Below are 21461 nucleotides of genomic sequence, written 5' to 3'. Positions count from 1 at the left end.
GTTTTCACAGTATTTATGGTCTTAATGAAAGAAGATATTCAGATATATTAATTTGTATGTAGAGATTATCAATCTGTTGCGAGTATAATCATAATTGATAAATCATAATTCGTATCACGTCTGTTACATTACGTGCGTTCAATCCACGTAATAATGCACTGTTAGAATTTCAGTGATGTTTCTACCATAACGTAACCAACGTTTGAGAGATTTTTCACTATAAATGAAAATCTATAGAAAAGACAGAAATTAAAAAAAAGTCAATCTTATTAACTCCATAGGAGGGAAATATTTTTAAAAAGAATCGTTTATGAATGTTCCCAAAAGTTCATTCTTTCGACGCTCTATAGGTTTCATTAAAAAGAATTTATTTTCCTTTCAAATTTTGCGAACGTTAATAAACAACTGTCAGAGTTAATTGTTCGTCATCACAGCTTTTACGATGAAAATTGTTTTTCTTTTAACCTGCGCCAACATTTGAGAAACAATTCTCAGGGCTGATTGTGCCCCGCCCTTCCATTGGTTTAATAATAAAAATTGATTTTCTTTCACTTTTATAAACGCTGATGAATGAACCACGTTGATCAAGCACATAAATTGGAAAGTACAGGCAAGTGATGATGCTACAAACTCTGTTTTTCAAAACCTTCGAGTTCGTCATATTATTTGTGCCATTTTCTCGAACGCGATGAATAAACTTACAGGGATAAGTCATTTCTGTAATTGGCATTGAATATCAATGGTGTTAAATTAAAAGCTAATAAAAGTGAACCAGAAAAAAAGTTGATCAGTTTGGCTTCTCAGAGGCTCAAATAATCCCGAGAACTAATTATTCCTACATACGGTTAGTAGTAAAAAATATATGTTTCTCTTAACTTTAGAGATACTGAGCGTAAGGTGAAGGTTCTTTCTAAGATTGAAACGGTAAATCAAAGAAAACTGGACTCACGAAGAAAGACGATATAGACGCACTTATCACGTTGCCATTGTTAGACGTACCTGCCGGTGTATTCTTTGCTCGACTTGGGAACCTGCCTGGCTTGTTGAAACTTCCTATACCGAGGCGGAACGTTATCTTTCAGCTTCATGTTCAGTGTCAGGAACACGTAGAAGTCGCATGGAATTAGATATATTTCAATAGTAGAATAATATGTATAGTTCTTGTTTCGTAGAAACTATACGTACGTTGAATTCACATTCTTAAAAGTAAGTTTAGCAACACATCTGTGCCGATGACTGAGACAGTTGCGAAACGAATGTTAAAGAAACTTAAAAAAAAAAAAATAATATAAAGATTTGCGATGGGTTAACTCGTCTTTTCCGATTAATAGGTTGATAGCATTATAATATTTTACACATTTACGAGTTTTATATGTGGAATATAAATCTATATACCTATATGAAATAGGAAGACAGGATCGGTGAATGTGGTTACGTAACAGTCTTTACGCGACTTATGATTACAAAGTATACTTATGATCATAGAGTAGTGGGATAAGCGATTCAGTTTGCGAAATTGATCCAGAATAAGCCAAGTCTTCGTCGCAAGGAAATCCTGCAGTCGAAGCCAAGGATTTTAGCTATACGTTTTCCATAATGGCATAGTTATAGCTATAATAGTTCCTCGTGACCTGTTTTTTCTTTTCTCCGTCACAGTGTCGGTAAAAGGACGAATTAAATTGTGATAAAGTGAATATTACGAGTAAAGAGGTAGAAATTAATCAAAACGTCGTGAAACAACGAATAAATGAAATAATAAGTAATGAAAATCATTGGAAAAAGAAAAGAGGGTTTACTCTACAACAGGATAATGAAATTAAAATTCAAAATAATATTCTCGATTTCACGCTATTTCATTCGAATTCGACGATTACTTCGTGATGTGTGATGAAATATGTACATATGTATGTACTTGTGTATGTTGATATTATCAGTAAATATATTCATAAAGCTATGAACGAGAGAAAAATTGAATTGATAATAAAAAGTTTAAATCATATCAGTGGGTACCGTTGCGGTACGTTTTATTATTTTTATCGTCCAATATTTTTTGTATCATGTCGTCATATTAAATTCCTGTTCTTTAGGATTATCCTGTAATGAAACCACGGTTAATGGATGGTTCACGATAACTTATCATTAGCCGAGCCAAGATATTCAAGCCATTCAAGCAAGATTTTGTCCTCGTAGTAGCCAAAAGGATAAAAAGTCCACCGTTACTTTGGTACATAGGATTAAATATTTTAAAATAATCTTTTATAATAAATGTTAAAGGTTGAATGTCGTGCTTTATTAATAGTTGAATGTTTAACACATTGACTGCCACGATGCTCATCGGTGGTTAGTAAATTTTGCACAATGTTTAAGATAAGATAAATTTTATGGAATAACAAATTTTCAACAACGTGAATGATATAGATAACATTGCCAAAAAAAAATATTGATGCAACTACAATATTTATTTTGCAAATATTAAATGTTACAGTGTATTCAATGTATTTGCTCGCAGAGAGAAATATATAAAAGTTGCACGACAGTCGATTTGTTACATATTTTTTGTGATCCTAATGATCGTAAATATAATTACCATACGTATCTTCAAATTTCTTCCAAACTCTGCCGATATAATCATCGTGGACCGCAGACTTTTAATGCGCATTTAAAAAATTGAAACATGTAAAAACACGAACATCGAATTTACATACGTAAAACGTAAAAATACATAAGAATTCAAAATATAATACTCGTTGTAACATTCGACGGATGAAACAAGTGTTTGCTTTGTTTTTCGCTTGTATTTATGAAAATATGAATTTCCATAAAAATCTGCCATCTACTCGCAACAGCGCCAATGAAAAAATGTTTCATACAACACGCATGACATACTCGTAAAAGGTTTCCACTACCAGTTTCAACTACTAGCACGAGCTACTGATAGGTTGAACGTGTCTCGAAACAGGTGCACGAAACGTAGAGAACAAGGCTTAGAATTATTTATCAGGATGATTATTGAGGTCCGTAATTCTATTGCGCTTCCGATGCACTGTCATCGGTGGAAGCGGTGAAACTGGCGTCGTCTCTGTTTCACAGTCTACGCGGCCACGTTGATAATTAATTCGCCGTGAAATAGGGATCGCAGAGGGTCTCCCCGCGGGCTGAGGGCGCCGCAGCGGTCGTATATCGCGGCGAAAGCTGTAATGCGAGGTTATTAACGATCCTGTCGTCGTGGAACTCGCCTTTTGCTCACGCGTTACGTAACAACGCGGCAATGCCTCAATCCGATAACACGGCCGCATTCACGTGACGTCAATACGTTTGCGTAAACCAGACGATCGATCTCCCTCCTCGTTTTACCAGCCGCGTTTTTTGGCACACATTACAACCCCTCTACTCTTTCTGTTCCAGTATCTTGCGACGCTATTGTGCGTGTAATTTTTCTGCTCTTTCGCTTTTATTATTTTTAAGCGAACTTTGAAAGGGACACACCCTCGTTTGCGATCGTTACAACGATAACGCTTACGAGGAAATTGGGAAAGTTATTAGCGGATTATGGATTTTAATGCATCTATGGGGAATTTAAAGGTAAAATGCACGCGATGAATATGATACGTAATAGTAGACGAGTAGAATACTCGTTGCAATACCAAGTGGGAAAAACAAATGCTTGGGTTTCAGATCTTTAATCGTATTAAATTGTATAAAAATATATATATTTGTAGAGATATTCGATCCAGTTATCGGAAAGTTACTAAGATTTTATGTTATGAATTTGATTTTTCAATCGAGCAAAATTTAAATGTTACGAGGTTACTCGTACGTTTAATATTAGGATATGCAATAGAAATAAATTTGTTCTTTCTATAGGGAAATTAAATTAAGTCAATCGGAAGGGATATCAACTTGGAATTCTTCCACTTTGCAATACTTTTTAGTTATGAATCCATTGAAATAAAGAAAGTTGTGATTGGATATTTGTTGCATTAATTTAATAGAATTAGCAAGGGATTTACTGTAGATGTAAATTGCAAAATAATTCGAAATCTTTCACGAATCAGTGGACATCTTTGACCTTAGGTAATTATTAGGTAATTCCCGTAGGATCTCGTGTATGTAATCCACCTTGATCATTGGGAGATTAGGTGATGATAGTAGGTCAATGTAAGGACCAGGCCCAAGGGACAACACACCCCGTATCCATAAATTGCTCGTACGTCATGAGTTTACAATACGTCTGTCTGTCCTTCGACACATCTGTTTATATTGTCCACAGAAATACAGACTTTCTAGGTTCTAACAGCTATTTTTTTAAGACATTAGTTAAATCTTCTTCAGCATAAGAATTTTAATTACTTTATGACACTTCTTTACGCTATTTCTACAACATAGTAAATTTAATTATCGTGCTTTAGATAATAGCTAAATTCCATTATAGAATAGCTGTCTGATTATCCTAAATTAATGTCAAAAATTTCTTTCTTAATTGCACAGTGACCTCCTTTCTAACTCTTTCCCTCTCTTCAACCGTAGACTTTTATTTGGAACAATTAACTCATAATTTATAATTCATATGAAAAGCCTCAAGGCTCCATATATCTAGCTGCAACTAGAATCATTTTAGATTCATTTGCAGTAATAAGAAGGCAGCTATAGTATTGAAATAATATTTATAGTTATTAATAGTTCTTAGAAAGGAAAGAAAGACGTAGGTTTCGTATCGAAAGCTACAAAAATTGATTAGTACGATTATTAGTTTGACCGTGAATTTATATTTATAATCGATTTTAGCTGGTTTTCGTTGCCTAACTCAAATTATTATTATAGAAAATGAAGCTGCCTCCTCATCGCAGCAACGTTTTCAATTTTTTAATTTTCTCATTTGTTAAGGCCCGAGATATGACTACACGAAACTAATACCTCTTTCACTTAAGGAGGACGATTCAGATCGTAAAGGTTGAAACTGTGGCACTATGAATCCCTGCTTAAAAATATTCCAATTAATATACATAATTCGTTCGAACGAGGAGCCATTCCGTCTCGCACGCGGTTCATTGAATTTGCGAAATTGCGAATTTCTATGTTCCAAAGTTGGGAAATCCTTGGCCCTCGAGTAGTAGGAAGTTACAAGGGTTTCAATTTGTACCATTCAAATCCAGACGATGCTTCCTTCCCTTACGATTAATCTAGTGTGGCGTCAAGATCGATCGATGCGCTCTTTCTGGTTCCGAGCTGGGTTAAGTCCGATCATCGACACACTAGCCTTAATTACTCTGCTCAGCAAGTTGCACGTCAATCGGAAAGCTTTCTGCTCGAGCTCAGCGAAGAAAAGTGATGGACCATCCAGATTAGCGATTCCACCTTAAAGGCGTCTTAATGGTTACACGATCTATTTTCCCTTCAGGAAAAAAGGTTTCGCTGAATCAAAATCAAGCTGAATGTTGATTTCAATATCGTTAGGAAAATAAAGTGCAATTTATTCGATTTAATACACTTATTCGTTCGAACGCAGATTTTATTCAGACAGATCCAATCAGTTTCAATTGTAATTAAGGTGTATCAAAAATTTATTAAACTCGACTCGATATTATTCGTGGTTTATTATTAAAATATTAAAACACGTTCGATAATATACCGTTGTGTTATCTTTGACTTTAAAGATATTTTTTCTTTTTTCTCTTTTTCTTTAGTTTCTTACCCACAATTTGCCATGTCTTGTCGTATATTAATATTCTATGGAGAATATAGAGTTATTCTATGGAGAACTTTACAAGCTCGATTGTTCCCAATTGTCACACGAATAGAATTTCTATTCTGAAATTTACTAATTTATTGCACCAGTCAACGAACACGAATAATTTCTGAATGGTAACAAATTTTTAAGCGAATTATTTATCAAACTTTCTCGTTCATCTTACGCAAGAAAAATGTATTGCCATTGATCACAGCTTGTGATATTTCTCTAATGGTATTAGTTTCGTTGTGTCGAAGAAACTTAGTCAATCAAGCACCAATCAATACGGGTGAACAATTCTCGAACAATAATACAATTCCACCCAAACTCTCATCAAATTCTACAATTCCACTCACGTTTATTACAAGCTCCGAAGACAGCCCGAAAAGTAAACGATCCTGGCGTCGGCAATCCCATCGTAAGTCCTTTCCAAGCGAACCAATCGAACTCGTCCCGTGCAAGCGAAGATTTCCCTGCCCTGGAAATTCAAACGATGACCAATGAAGGAACTATTTTCGCGTGGGAAATCGGTTGCAAACAGCCATCGAAACTGAAGCAGCGATGCGCACGGACGACGTTGATCGTCGACGGAAGCGTTTCACGATTCCAGGCAACCGGATTCGCCTGGTGACGTAATGCAAACGAGAAGAGAAGAAAACTTCTTCGAATCACGAAGTCGAACGTTTCACACTCGATTGACACGTCACTGGGTTTCATCCCCTCGCTCAGCCAGGGAGAAACTTCCACCAATTTCACCCAGCTATTTTCTCTTCATCCATTTTTCCTTCGTGTTCGCGTTTTCCTAGACGCAACAACCTTTTAGGAATATATCCGCGAGTGGACGTGCCACGTCGGAATTTAATGTCCCGTGAAACGAGCCTTTCCTCTCGTCCGGCTTGCTTCCGAATTCGCCACCTCTCACCCCCTTTATCATTACGCGTACAGTTGCAACCGCATAAAACGACATCACGGGCTTCGCTGACAAACACTCGCTAATAGAATATCCTCTTGAAAATTGTGGCTTTTCCCCCGGAGAATCTGGTTAGTCGGTTGCGTAAACGATGATTTTATGAAGGACACGTAAGATGTTTCGTTGGGTTTCTGTTTTTAACAAGATTTTATCGATGGATCGATGTTATGGCCTTTAGGTAGATACATTGGTTTTATATGCAATTTTTCGATATATTAGTTTGGTAATACTTTCAATGAATATTTAGACATTTTTATTATAGTTTCTATACAGAAATAAAACTACGATCAGGTACACCTTCGTTCGTAAGAATTAGGACACTTAGAAATGAAGAGACAAGCTTGACAAATCATCTCGAACTTTCATTAAATCTTTCACGATTTTCATCACTGATGAATTAGTTATTAATACTCTGCTTCTATGATGAAAATTCTGTGATGTGATATTTTCACTTCGTAAATGATCGTTGATGTCCCCGTTACATTGTGCAAATTCTGTTAAGTCAAATGTTTTATATGCTTCCCGATAAAAATTATGATTCGGTGGAAGGAAATTGGAGAAGTGAATTTTTAGTTTAATTCCTCTATGGAGGTTTAAATTGTGTAATTTCAGAAGAAAGGTAGTCACGCATCGATTCTGCTACTGTTCTAACGGTGAATCGATACTCGAAATACTTTTTGACTACATTCGGGATGCGCCATTCCGATCGCGAAACTTTTCGTGGCTGCGTTTCATTTATCTCCCGCTGGCAGACACAGCCGCTCCTATTCTGTAAAAAAATTACGGCACACCGATAAATCTGATTTCTACCGAAAGTTTTCCATACGATAGTCGTTCGCGATTCCTCATGATTTGTGGAGAAAAAATGGCCCTCCCTTTCAACGGTGGCGTCCTGATGAGAAATCAACGGAAATGTTTCGGAAATCGACGGACAAATTTTACCATTCGCGTCAACCTGAATTTGTTTTTTTCCATTTCCAACGACTTTCGACTCTGTTTTTTGATGATACGTATTATTGGGAATTTATTGCAGTCGAATTTTTGCAAAAAAGACATTGCAATTGCTGCATTGTATAATTTCGAACGTGTTAATTAGACCTTTAAATTTAATATATTGCATTTACCTAGAAATACGTAATAACACTGCTCTTGTTCGTTTTAATTACTTTTTAACACTTTTTTATTTCATAAACGGCGATATTTTCTATATAAATAAAATAAAATCGTAATTGTAGCTTTTTACTTATTATCCTGTATTTCCTCTAACATAGCGATCCGTATGTTGTTTAAAATTAATACCGTAAAATATTGGTTAAACTATTTTCTCGAAAGCAAACGTCAAAAATTTTGAAGGAGGAAGATGACGAGACAGAATGTCGGAGGGTATGTGATTCGAAGTGAAATGCTGAAAATTGATGCATTTATCGTCGTCGAATAACAAACAGTTTATTCATGAAATCTGTCAGTTTCGTTTACACCGGACTAAAATCAAGACTGTGTTTGTAAAAGCAATACGCAGAACCACAGTTTGCTGTTTAAATATCAAATATCAATGTTGTTCGCATATTGACGCTGTCACTGTTGTGGTTTCGAGCTGAAATCCTTTCGTAATATGATAGATTTTTTCGTGTGATTCACATTCGATATAATGTAATTGCTTTTTCCAAAGAAAAATTTTATTAATGAAATTGAATTAAAAGTTTGATATATCGCATTATATTTGTAGTTCTCACAGCTTCAATTTAATTAAAATAAAGAAATTAGATTTTTCTATTTATGTATAGATGTTTGCATAATTCCGAAGCAAAATATTTTGTTAACTGCAAATATTAAAATTTTTCAATATCTGGTAACTTCCGTTTGAAAATTTTTCATATTATTCCCTGTTTTGAAACGCAAATTTTGATTTATGACCAGATCGGAAGAGTAAACTGCTACTTCAAACTAGAAGTACGCTTTTCAAGAATCGTCAAACTAAAAATTCGTTTTTTTTTTTAAGGGATTGTGAAATTAAGAATTATTTATATAATAATAATTAATAATTGTTTCAAAATAATAATTAAGAATTATATATATATTAAAAAAAGCAAGTTTTGCTTCAGTGACACCACATCAGGCATAAGAGTAAAAATAGCTGTAAAAGGTATTTGCATATAGCTTTATTCTCCAATGAGGCATTTTTTAAATCAGCTTTTACGTCATAATATCAAGTTTACTCGTACGTTTATAACATAAAATTTTTGTAATCCTGAAAATACTACTATCTGATACGAAATATAATATATTTGGTGTTAATTAGTACGTAAATGCTATAATAAATACGATAGCACGTAAATACTTTTTGTAGTTTCTGTGCATAAATAAAAGATAAATAAATATTGTATTTTTTAAAAGACAAAGAAAAAATAAAAAATTATATATAACGCATCGAATGTGCTATAGATGGATGTTTATCAGTGTGACAATTTTTTCGCTACATTGTACGAATACATAAATTATTTCAGCTTCCTTTAGATAGACAGAAAGATCGTAAAATATTCGATAAAAATCAACGTTATGTTGTCCAATCAATATAATTCTGCCTTGAATATATTCTCGAAAATAGTAATTCAACTGGAGCAAATGTTCATAATGTTTCATCGATTCTCCCTAAAATTGTCACGACTGGCTGATTTTAATTAATACATGTTGCATCCAATGCATACAGGCCGAGCCAGTGTTTGCACTTTAAACAATATTCTGCATAATAACGCGTCGCTCGCCGATAGAATCGATTTGCCAACGGCACGGAGACCTTTTTTGCTTATCGAGATCGTTGAAAACGTTGGTGACACGTTAAAAATGCGCGTACCACGCTTGCACATCCCAGATAGTAATTTCCGTCGAAGTTGTAATTTGTTTGCTGGTTTACACGATCGGAGAGCCGTTTTCCAAGTATAAGAAAAATTTGAAATTTTTATGCGTCCGTGCTGGAATTTCGAAGCGTGTCGCGAAGATAAAGCCTTGATAAATTATTTTCTAGTTCGAGCAATATATTTCGTATAATTAATCTTCGATACCCGATGCCCTTTTTCCCCAGTTTTAATTTTTGTCCAGTGCAAATAAATTTCAGAATGATTCATTACATTTGGCAAATATATATACATAAATACAATTATGATACAAATATTCGATATAAATTTCCTTTTAAGAAAAAGTATTTATTTTTATAGGCAGAAATCATATTTATTTAAATACGATAGAACGTGCGTGAAGTATCAAAGATAATCGTCGATTTCGAAATTCTCTACATTGTCCGCAGTATTGTTATTGGAAATACAAATATTATTATCACATTTCTTTTTATAAAATGTAACACTTGAGCACTTATTGTTTAGGTTTAAATACGTATTGATTTCTTCTTTTTCAAAGCAGGTACATACGTTTCGATAAGGTGCAAATATATAAAAAAAAAAAAAAAATATGAAAAATATGATATGTAAAAGAGTGTTTTCAAATATGAAAAAGTAGCAAATATAATTATTTTCATTTTCTAAATTATGTTCGACGAGTTAAATTTGAATTAACTTTTCTACAATCTGTGTGTATAAAATGCGTAGTTATACAAACATTTTACGTAATAAGATAATGAACAGCGAGATAAATACACATAGATTGTATAATCTCCTAATCAATCCTTTTTTTTTATATAATCTATATATTTTTATTGTATAATCTCTTCCTATCTATCTGTATCTATCATACAGATACGTTACATGATTTTGTAATCCAGCTGTAATCTCTCTATATTCTTTACATTCTTAAAAGGTAACATTAATTTCCACTACTTATCATTATCTTCTTTTTATAAAACACATTATATACCAGAAAATAAAAAAGACACTTTAAAATTGTAATTTATTTTATAATCTATTGAAGGAAAATCAAAGGCTTCTTATACTAATATTTAGATATTAACTATCTGTATAATGATATATAATATATAATATATGAAAATTATATGTAACATCTTTATTAACAAAATTTCTATTTCTATTATTTTCTCAAAATCTCGATTAACAAAAAAGGAAACAAAAAGAATGTTGTAATATTTCTATTTTCCAACACGGGAAACGCCACACACTTTTGATATTCACATTCTTCGATAAACTATCCTTTAGAATTATATTCCAGTCGTCAACTTTCGTCATCGTTTCAACTTATTCGTAACCTTTTTCGACGAAATTTTCCCGCACAACAGCAGAGCCAGTCTAAGCCGTCAAAACCGAAGATTTTTACGGTGAAACAAACGTTGGCTGGCGTACAACCGTTCGCGTTAATTACTGAAACTTTAGGAATCGCGTGCGTCACGGAATAAAAGAGAATACTGTATCCGCTGGAATTATCCCTCCGAAAGATGCTGTCACTGCAAACTGTCGGCCGACATTTTTCTGTGGCCACGGTTTTTTCACGTTTCATGCTTTGTCCCTGTCGCGTCGCGTTGCTTTGATCTTCCTCGGTCTCAGAGTCCTCCGCGTCCATTTATATCTCCGCGAGCTGCGAATCGAGGTTGAACACGAGCATAGCTCGCTGGAATTTAAATCATTCATTACGCTCTCGTCGCTGTTTGTAACTCGTGGATCTCGTGCACAATTATCGTTTCGATGAATCTTTGAAATTTCAATGTCGTTGACATTAAGCGACAGACAGCGTGAAAACTGTTATTCGCGTTCAAGAATGTATTTAGGGATATTCGGGCAGTTGATGAATCTTTCCATTGAATTATATTTGAAGAATTGGGAAGTATAGTCGATAGGGTATTTAAATTGGTTTGCGTCTGTTTAAAAATGTGTTGGATATTTGAAAATACTATTTAGGTATATTTAGGGATATTTGGCAATATTTGTTATCTATCTGCTTGCTATCTAATGTTTGCATATAATAATATATCATGATCTATAGTATATTTGCTATCTAATCTGTGCTCATCTGAAGATGTTCGCTACATCTGAGAAAAAGTTAACGATCTTGAGGTAATCTTCGATGAAATTTATTGGAAATAAATTGACGAAAGATTAAGGAAAGAAAGCCAAATAAGAAGAAAGTTTCTATAGTTTGTACTCGGTGGAGTATTTATCTTTAACTTGATTTATATTTGTCTAGGAATACTTGGAATATTTAAAAACATCAATATTTAAAAACAACAATAAATAGTTTAAACTTCAGAAATAGTAAAGAAACGTTATAAAATTTATCTTCTATTGAGTGTTAGTTTTACGTTAATTTATATAACAAGCAACGGAGGGTAGCTGGTTTAAGGATTTCACTGTGAATGTAAACTTTAAGCTTCCGATTGCAAGAAAGGCGATTCTTTTTCAGGAACTAGCTAATTGAAATATAGACTGTTCCTATTTATATATTCTTAAGTGCACATTTTAAAACTCAGGAAGTGCTTTCAAGCAAACACGTGTTCATTAGATGTTAAGATTCAATACACATGTAGAACATTCCTGTTTCCTAAGAGGGAAACATTTTCTGAAAATGAAAAAAAAGCTTGCCTGGAGTTATTCCGAGCTAGCAAAATTTTCCATATCTGAAAATTACATTATTTAGTGAAAAGAAATTTTTTGAACGTAAATTAAAGGTAGAAATACTTTTTTTTTAATATTATACGTGTAATATTAGTATACAATTACAAAATATATTTCAATGAAATTCTCAAAGTTTAAATTATTTTAAGAAAATTAGCTCCTCTAAAATTGTTTTGAAGCTCCTTTTTACAAGTAATTTTTAATCCTTAATCGTCGTGTTTGCGTTAAAAGGACTTGTTACTCGCATTTCTTAAAACTCGAATTAATTTACATATTTTCTATAATCGAGAAACGAATCCAGCTAAGAATCCAGTTACATACACTAAGTAAATTATTCGCCGTGAATTTTCCACTATCGGTGTTTATCATTACTTAGATCACATGCAATTGAATGCAGAAGCAGGACATTTCCACGACAACGTCTCCAGTGAAATTCACGTCCAGAGAACGACTCCGATCGAAATAATTCAAGACAGTTCTATCTGGAGAATTGTTGCAGCCAAGCGATGTTATATTCAAAAGAATACTGAGGCTAAATTGCTTTATATTTTAACTCTAATTCTTTCTGCCTTAGAACAAATTTTCCTTTATTGCTCGTACCTTTAATCTTGCAGTTTGAGAAGTTTTAAATTATTCAGAAATATTACATCGATCCATATGTGCATTTTGACCCCATTATCGCTTAAAATATGCGAGTTTTATATGACACGAACCAAATAAATAAATAAATGAGAAGAGGTTATTTTTAAAGAAGCTTCAAGCTCCTCGAAGCAAACTTAAAATAATTGTTACTTTCTTAATTGGGACCATATGCTGCTCTACTTTGAAATTATCGTTCGATTATTCATTTAAAGAGACCGAATGCAAAAAAGCTATTTGCTCAGTAAAAATTATTTTTAGAACTCACCTTTCTAAAAACCTCCTTTCCCATTTAGTTCAATATTATCTGCTCCGTAAGTCATTCAGCCTCGTTCGAAATCCTCGATGCATTATCCTCCACTTCAACAACTGTTTAAAATACTCAACGTTTCCCCACGTTCAAAAATATCCTCCTGTAATTTCTTCCAACTATTTGAAAAGTACCTTCGTGATACGAAGTGGTTTCCTGAAACAAGCGATACAAATGAAAATAGTGATTTTATATCGGACAAGAATCGTTCAATACGACATAATGTGACTTTTATTCCTTGGAAAATCAAGTTTAAAGATCTTAACTTGTTGGATTTTTAGAAGAAGGAAGACTTTTTCCAATATTTTTACTTGTTAAAAAAAAATCGTTAGCTTCTATAATATCCATTATCTTCGTTCACTCTTAAAAACAATTAATAAATACTTGATTTCTAATTTTAGTTAATCGAGGTTAATCAAGAGTATCCAATGAATTTTCAAATTCCGTGTTCTCTATGTTGAAATCTTTGAAACAAATTCTGCCTTACATTGCAACAGCCACGTTCTCCACGACACAATTATATAAATAACGATACGTCGAATTTTCTTCGAAAAGAAACGCAATCGCCGTGTTTTTCGTCAAATGATCGATCGATTCAGTGGACTCAGGGATCCCAGATCAGCAAGCTTGGTCACATGTTCTCACACAAGGCCATCGATGGGCGACTTTTTTCCACAGATCGTCTACACCGCACGGGAAGGTCTTCCCGCAATTATACCATCGGCTGGGCCGTACGTCGATGATGATGATCACCAACGTTCACGAATCTCGACAAGGACGACCTTTCATGGCGACCAAGACGCTTGAGTAATCTGTCAGCGATCGTTTATTGTATTAACCGGATCAATTTGGTATTTAGAATAAGACAGAAGTTTTAAATTATATGATTTTCAAAAGAATGCAGTTTAGACGAATGACAATTCATTTTTAAGTTCATTCGATTGCGATTGAGGGATGATCAACCCTTAACTGCTACGTAAGATAACGCGATATTTCGGATGTTATAAATATCGTCGTAATTTTGTTTTCAAGTAACAAATGACACTGAGTGTTGTTAACCTTCGGTTATTAATTTATTAATAATTACAAACCGCGTAATATTAAAGCTGCGATATTTTTACATTATTTATGATATTACAATGTTATATTTATGATGTCGATTAATTAAAAATATTACGACGTTGGATTTTATATTTATTTATAGCTTGTAAGAATATAAAATTGAAATTTTTATTGCAGAGCAGTTCACGACCAGTGAGCTCGCGTGAGTTTCTACTTCAGTGTAGCAGTTATGGGTTAAATATAATAGCTTATCAGTGCAATCTAGAATAGCGGATAGTTTGGAATAATTTAAGCTACTTTCAAAGCGTTGCGAAGCATCGATCTGTTTTTAAAATGCATCACTTCTGGTTGCATTTGAGATATTTAAAATTATCGAAAAGCAAGTCACACAAGTGACGGAGAACTTCTCTAATTTTCCAGGACTTTTGCTTTAGTTCTTGGAAGAAAATTCTCTCAACGTTTCTACATTCAAATTGTGCTTTTACATTCGATTCATCAACCATTTGAAAAGTTTACGGATCTGGAAATTGTAGAACCTCGAAAGTTTCGACCTTTAACTAACGAGAAAGAAGATATTGGACTTATAAGAATCTTCCAGATTTCATATAAGTCCGAATTTCTTAAAAGAGAATCTTAAAAGGACGCGAGTGAAAAAATATTCAATGGACACGCACAGGTTGAAAGTAACGAAGCTTCAGTACTGAAAGCTTTCGTGCGTTCGAGCTTCTCTTTTTTTCTTCAAGAATTTGTGGACCATCTGGAAATACTACTGTCGTTCGAGAGCACTTTGCGTTCATAGCTGAAACAGATACAAATTTTCAAAGAAGGTATATTCAATTCTTGAACTGCTTCGTGATTTAGTAATACTAAAACGGAAATCGTAGGAAGAAACTTTTCAGGATTCTAAATTGAAAATGATCCAGATCTTATATCAATTTGACACGTTGATAAATATAAAAAAGGTAACATATATCCTACATATCTTTTATTTACTTAATCATTTCTTTTTCTCTTCGATTAACTTAAAATAGGAAATCATTGTAACGAGAAAGACTCATGTCTGTCTCGACTTCACTTGGTTAAGATTCGATTATATTTAAAAACGTCAATCGCATTTCTCAAGAAGCGGTTCGAACGAATTTTGTTACAATTATACTTGAGTTCGATACTGATTACGTGTTCTTACAATTAATTGTACTTACAAGCACCAAATGAGATAAAAACACGAACGTTTATCATCTATATCGATTCGAAATAAACGTGTGATATCAGAAGCGAACGTTAAAACTACATGAAAAAATGAGAGAGAGAAAAAAAGAAAAGATTAAGAAACACAATTCGATGCTTCCTATCGCTATCGATCGAATTCGATCTCGTCGATTACTTCTCTGGCGGTTCTCGCGATAAAGGGGTTCCGCGGTTTTGGTTTCGAAAGCAGCCTAGCCGTTCCGGCTACGCTTCCGGTCTCCCTTCCCAGCGCATTCAGAGCTCCCGGAAGTGTCTCGTTTTCCCAACCGGATGCCACGGAACCCGCTGAATCGCACCTGACCACTTCCTGCGTCCAATAGCCTTTATCGTCCCTCTTCGCAGGTCAACGAATTTCGACGTCGTCCCCAGACTCTACGATCGTCTCCCTCTCCCCTCTCCCTCTCTCTCTCTCTCTCTCCCATCTATTTTATTTTTATTTCGCATCGTTTCGATGGAAGTTTTGTCAAATTTACTCCGTAAATTCCAATACCATCGACGGTCAACATAAATCGAGCGCACAGTCGTTTCGTTCCCGTTTTCGAATTTTATTTCACCGATTTCATCCGAACGCTCGAAAGTTGCGCGGATAGAATCGATGAAATTTTTTTCGCGTCACATGCCAGTTTTCACGAACTTTAACGGCGGAAATTTCACACGAGTTTCGTCGTTGGAAGAATTCCACTTTTACTCTCTCGGCGAAGAGACTACGTAACACGTTGCTCTTACCGTTCGCGTTTAGCCCGGGTTATCTTTGTTTTGCTAGCGTGCATTTTTGATCATTTGCTTAAAACAAATCAAGAAGCTTTCGCACGGCGCTACCTACGTTCGCTATAAAATTGATTTTTCAAGTAAATGCTTCCGCGCGAAACGTTCGCGCTCGATGTCGCGCCGTTCGGATGAAACTGAATCGTGTTCGTCCGTGAAATTCAATTGCTTTTCGTTCTATCAGATTGGTGTATATGAAATGTCGTTTCTTCGAACGCGAAACTTTAAACTTTAACAGCCAAAGTTCTTTTCGAAACATCGAATACAAAGTAACGTCCCATTGATTTTTTCGAAAGCTCTTCTTAACCACAGATTTATAAAGATGATCGCCTATTAACGAATTCTCTCGTGTAGGAAAATGTCTCTTCTTCAAACGCTAAATTTACGTTGTCAGCGACGTTCGTGACAATTCTCCAAATTTAATCTCGTGAAATTATACGAATATTCCAATTATTTACGATGATCTCGGTCCATCAAAATCGAATTCAAATCTCGCGCAGACGTTTTGTACGCGTCAACCTAGTAATTGTTTTGTCAAAAATTTTGTTAAAAATCTTCTATTCTCCCGGTTTTAGAGAAACGATATTTTACATCCGTCGAGCTAATAATTTCCTTTTATTTCGCTATTTTATAAAAAATCGTCTAACGAATGACTCCAGGGAATGTCGATTTTCTTTCGCATTTTTCCTCTTAAGTGATCAACGAGAGAGACTTGTGTACGTACAACTTGTTTTTTTTTTTTTTTTTTTTTAACGTTCCTGTTGAAACACTTGAAACGGAGCGATGTTATGTCACTTGGGCCGCGTGATCGGAAGAGCGTCGAGTGTTGCACCCTCAAAAGTTCGGTGAAACGAGTCGCCTTTGACGTAACGTTCATTCGTCGACACTCGAAATCATCCTGCAAATCGTCCTCGCTCGTAAGTAGCTGTCAGAGTATCAAGAACGATCGTTTCTACGAGAAGCGAACGAAACTAATATCTCAAGAAGTTAAATGGCGTCTCCGACGTGGAAGATTAGTTCTTGGTTAGTTTCGATGGCTGCACCGCGTTATGATACAATTTTGAAGCGATAACATTCGGTAGAAATTTAGGCGGATTTTCTTGAAATATATGGGGTGAACTATATTTATCGAACGAAACACCTTGTTTCTTTGAGATTTTAATTTTCCAGTCGATAATATGAATTAAAAAAGTTAGAATGATACATTAGTATATAAATATCGTGTACTAGATATTTTATACTGTTGCATGAACTTGTCTCATCTCAATTAATACCGTGTAACAACTGAGATAAAAATTCGTATGCTTTCTATTTAATTTCTATTAATAAGAAACTTTACAAGTCACAAGGTATTGATAAATATTCTTGCATAATATCAACAAGTTTGGTAACGAAAAGTAGGAAACTTGAAAACCAAATTTTCCACATATATTTGTAAATCGATCTACTTAAAGAAAAATTATAAAAATTTGTAACTTGTAAATTTAGCGATAATGTTGGTTGGTAAATTATTGTGCAAGAGGATGCTGGACTAGCAAATTATTTGTTCCACATTCTTCTCTTATCCTTGCAGCTATAAAGCTTATTCTCTATACACCAAAATTTCTACTCTGTATTTCACGGTTCGTTATAGTCGAACCAACTCGATGGACGATTAAATTCCAAGTAAAATCGATTCTAAACCCCTGCAAAATTGTACCTCTATAAAATTAACTGAAGATAATATTAGAAGAGATTTCAAGCTGCGACTTGGACTATCCTTCCGATGCTACGGCGGTAACAGGCTGTGCCACGTAACAACCGTTTTAAACGAATCTTTCCGCCATATTAACCGGTCGGAGGTCGCCTGGATTTCCCGTGAAATATCATTTTTAGCCGGTGACCGCCGTGGGCGGGTATTCGAGGAACGGCTGACCAGGACTCTTTTCGTGCGGTCGTGTCGAATATTGTCTGTAATCGAGAGAACGTTGCTGAGAGAATGAGATCGACCGAATGGGTGGGAGTGAATGTTATATACGAGTCGTTTCTGTCGCCTCTCGTCGTTTCGAACGCGTGCAGTCCTTGCGCTGGAGACACACCGTGGTAAACCCCAGAGCGGTTTTGTCGCATCGCGAGATGTAAGAAATTTGCCAGTAATATTAATATATTACCACACTTCTCCTAATGGTAGGTCGTATGCTTCGTGGAAAGTTTCGTCGAACTTGGAAAAGGAACGGCTGGCAGAAATTCTTGGTTAGCGAAAACGGTAGTAGTGGAATAAGCAGATGTTTCGACGATGGCTTTGGTGAATAACTCTTGCACATTGTTCTATTTATTAGTTTGAAATTATACAAAAATTGAGAAACTGTTTGTCGTAGTAGATGGAGGAATTGGTTTTTAGAAACACCAGCATTGGTCGAAGATTTTTCTTTTACTTTGACCAGACGTCCTTCTTTTTCAAAAGTCTTGTAATCGATCAATGATACTGTAAACTAACAATAAGTAAATTATCTTCAGAATATTCGACCAAGCTTTCCTCTATATGCGAGTTGAAGAACGATCGGAGATGATCGTGTCTTGGAAAAATAAAAAGAGAAAAAAAGAAAAGGTAGAGAAAAAGGGAAACTTCGCTGTTCCTTTCGTGATTCGTTATGTTTCTGTTATATTCAGGTTTCCGATCAGCGAAATAGCTTCTCATCTCCGGTCGTTGCATACGCGATATTCGTTAAGGTACTAATGAAACTATTATTCTAATTAATGATTAGCATCGATACGATATCAGTCTGTACATATTGTCTTCGTTGTCATTTCTTATACTTCGTCGTGACTTGTAAATGCAGTAGAGAACGAATGGTCGCGTGTATGATCGACTTTTGCAAGAAATTCGCTCGCACGAGCGAAGAATGAACGACGTATAGAAAAAAAAAAAAGAGAATTCGACGCGTTTAACCTCTTGAGGGAAATGATGTTATTTAACATTATCTGTCTCGTTGGATATCTGAATGCAGTTGAGAAGTAAGAAATATTCATTTGTCTCCTGTCTTTTTCTTTTATTAAATTCATCCCTGAAGAGGTTAACGGATATAGAAAAATAAAATTAAAAATGAGACATTTTAACGAGCGTAACGTATGTTTATCGCGTGTCTCGATGTTAGAAATAGAAATAATTGATTAAGAAAAATGACGGTATAGTCATTTGTTTCGCTCGCGGCCTTTCGAATACGCCTCCTTCTTTGTAATTCACGTATTTGCATACACACTCCGGCACACGATACGCATATTGCATCCATGTACGAAACTAAAATGCACGCGCACGATCGAAAAGCCTTGCTGTTAGCCTTATCTTGTAACACGAAGTATGAATAAATCATTGAAAACGTAAAAATAGTCTTTGTTTGTTCATTTTCTTGAACTCGAGGCCACGAAGGTTTGTATTCTACAATTTTTGTTACGTAAAATATAAAACACAAAGACGTGTACAGATCGGAACGAAGTATTTTAAAGTCGAATAACGTAGTCCAGGCTATGGTAGAAATTTTCCTATGCGTGGGTGTATTATACGATGCAATTAAGAAACTATGACGAGAAAGAAGGGCAGAATCTTCATATTCCTTGGTATTAGAATTCTAATATTCAACGCAATAGAATTCAAATATCCACTTTGTATATTTACAGATGAAGATAAATGGAAATGTTTATATTTTACGTTCATCATAGATATGCCAGCACGAAGGAAATGCGTTGAATGGGGAACATGTGAAACGCTTGCCGATTTGATGCAAATGAAGGTAATGTTTAATGCAAATTCCAAGCGATTATATTATGGAAACTTAAAAGTCATTAAAGCACAAATGTTCTAGAAAAATAGGGTAACTCTGTTAATTCCTTCGTGTATGCTATTTATCGTTTAATTGCTTAACTTACCAAATGTTTATACGCAACGTAAAAAGCGTGGAATATAGTCTCGAAAAATATAGAAGATTAAAATATTCCACGCGAACGTTCCAGACTAATTATATCAAGGATAAAGAAGAACAAATTAAATTAAGACTAACTGAATCTGTGAAACACATTAAAAAGCTGACGAAAACGACGATTAAATCGATCAAACCTATCTTACTTTCTATCGCACATTCTTCGACTAACATCGAAACATTATATCAGGTCTGTAAATATGAAAGCGGAATTTGCCTATAGATGACCCTAGCTGATAATGTAGTTATCACTAAACTGCATCATTCATGCCAAAAGTCTTTGCTGATATCTCACAAACATTTTCGACTCAGAACGATACAAGTTTCATTCAACAGCATAGTTTGTAATAGCGTTGAACATGTCGAATTTTGTGCCTAGAAACTACGATTTGCGGACAGCATTGATTTTCTATTGCCATTTGAAGAAAACTGTTGCAGAATCGCATCGAATGCTTGTCGAAGCTTACGGTGAGCATGCTCTTGGTAAATCACAGTGCTTTGAATGGTTTAAAAAATTCAGAAGTGGCAATTTTGACGTGAGGAACGAAGAACGTGGATCAGAAGGGTGTGATCTATTACGAGCTGTTAAAACCTGGCGAAACCGTTAATACTGAGCGCTACCGACAACAAATGATCGATTTGAATCAAGCTTTGCGTGAAAAACGACCAGAATATCAAAAAAGGCAACACAAAATAATTTTGCTTCGTGATAATGCACCATCACATACAGCAAAACCGGTCAAGGAAACGATCGAAGCGTTCAGTTGGGAAATATTTTCGCACGCGGCTTACTCACCAGACTTGGCTCCGTCCGATTACTATTTATTTGCATCGATGGGACACGCACTTTCCGACCAGCACTTCACTTCTTACGAAAATGTACGAAAATGGCTCGATGACTGGTTTGCCTCAAAAGAGCGACAGTTTTTTTGGCGTGGCATCCACCAATTGCCAGACAGGTGGGAAAAATGTACAGCTAGCGATGGGCAATACTTCGAATAAAATGTTTTTAATCATTTTCATGCAATAAACGTGTATTTTCTATACAAAAATTCCGGTTTCATATTTACATACCTGGTACATACGTATCTCTATCTCCAAAACAACTGACCTTACTTTCCTATAAATACGTTGTCCTATAAATTGTTTCTTTATCCTATCGCAGCCTGAACACATCCAATTCCAACTTCTTATTCGATTCGACTATTGTAACAAG

At 34.9% G+C, this 21461-nt stretch overlaps 1 protein-coding gene and 1 long non-coding RNA gene across 7 annotated transcripts in view; one reads left to right on the top strand and one right to left on the bottom strand.

Annotated features, from left to right (window-relative positions):
• Positions 1-19656, top strand: part of LOC100643331 (tropomodulin) — a 118751-nt gene extending 99095 nt beyond the window's left edge. For 3 of the 6 annotated variants that reach the window (XR_001098970.3, XM_012311777.3, XM_012311778.3), the window contains one exon: positions 13896-19656. Coding sequence is in view for 1 of the 6 variants with exons in the window: in XM_012311777.3 (XP_012167167.1) it covers positions 13896-13960 (65 nt within the window). In the remaining 5 variants the exon portion in view is untranslated. Of the gene's footprint in view, positions 1-2087; positions 2537-13895 lie in introns of those variants that run through there. The other 3 variants (XR_007225189.1, XR_007225190.1, XM_012311779.3) reach the window with 1 other exon arrangement.
• Positions 2269-6612, bottom strand: LOC125385668. The gene is made up of 2 exons (XR_007225191.1): positions 6085-6612; positions 2269-5392 (listed from the first exon to the last, which is right to left on the bottom strand). It is a non-coding gene; the product is annotated as an uncharacterized LOC125385668 (long non-coding RNA).
• Positions 19657-21461: the final 1805 nt, after the last annotated feature.

Source organism: Bombus terrestris, chromosome 9, assembly GCF_910591885.1.
Source record: "Bombus terrestris chromosome 9, iyBomTerr1.2, whole genome shotgun sequence".
NCBI lineage: Eukaryota > Metazoa > Arthropoda > Insecta > Hymenoptera > Apidae > Bombus > Bombus terrestris.
This window is presented reverse-complemented; position numbering and strand designations above follow the sequence as displayed.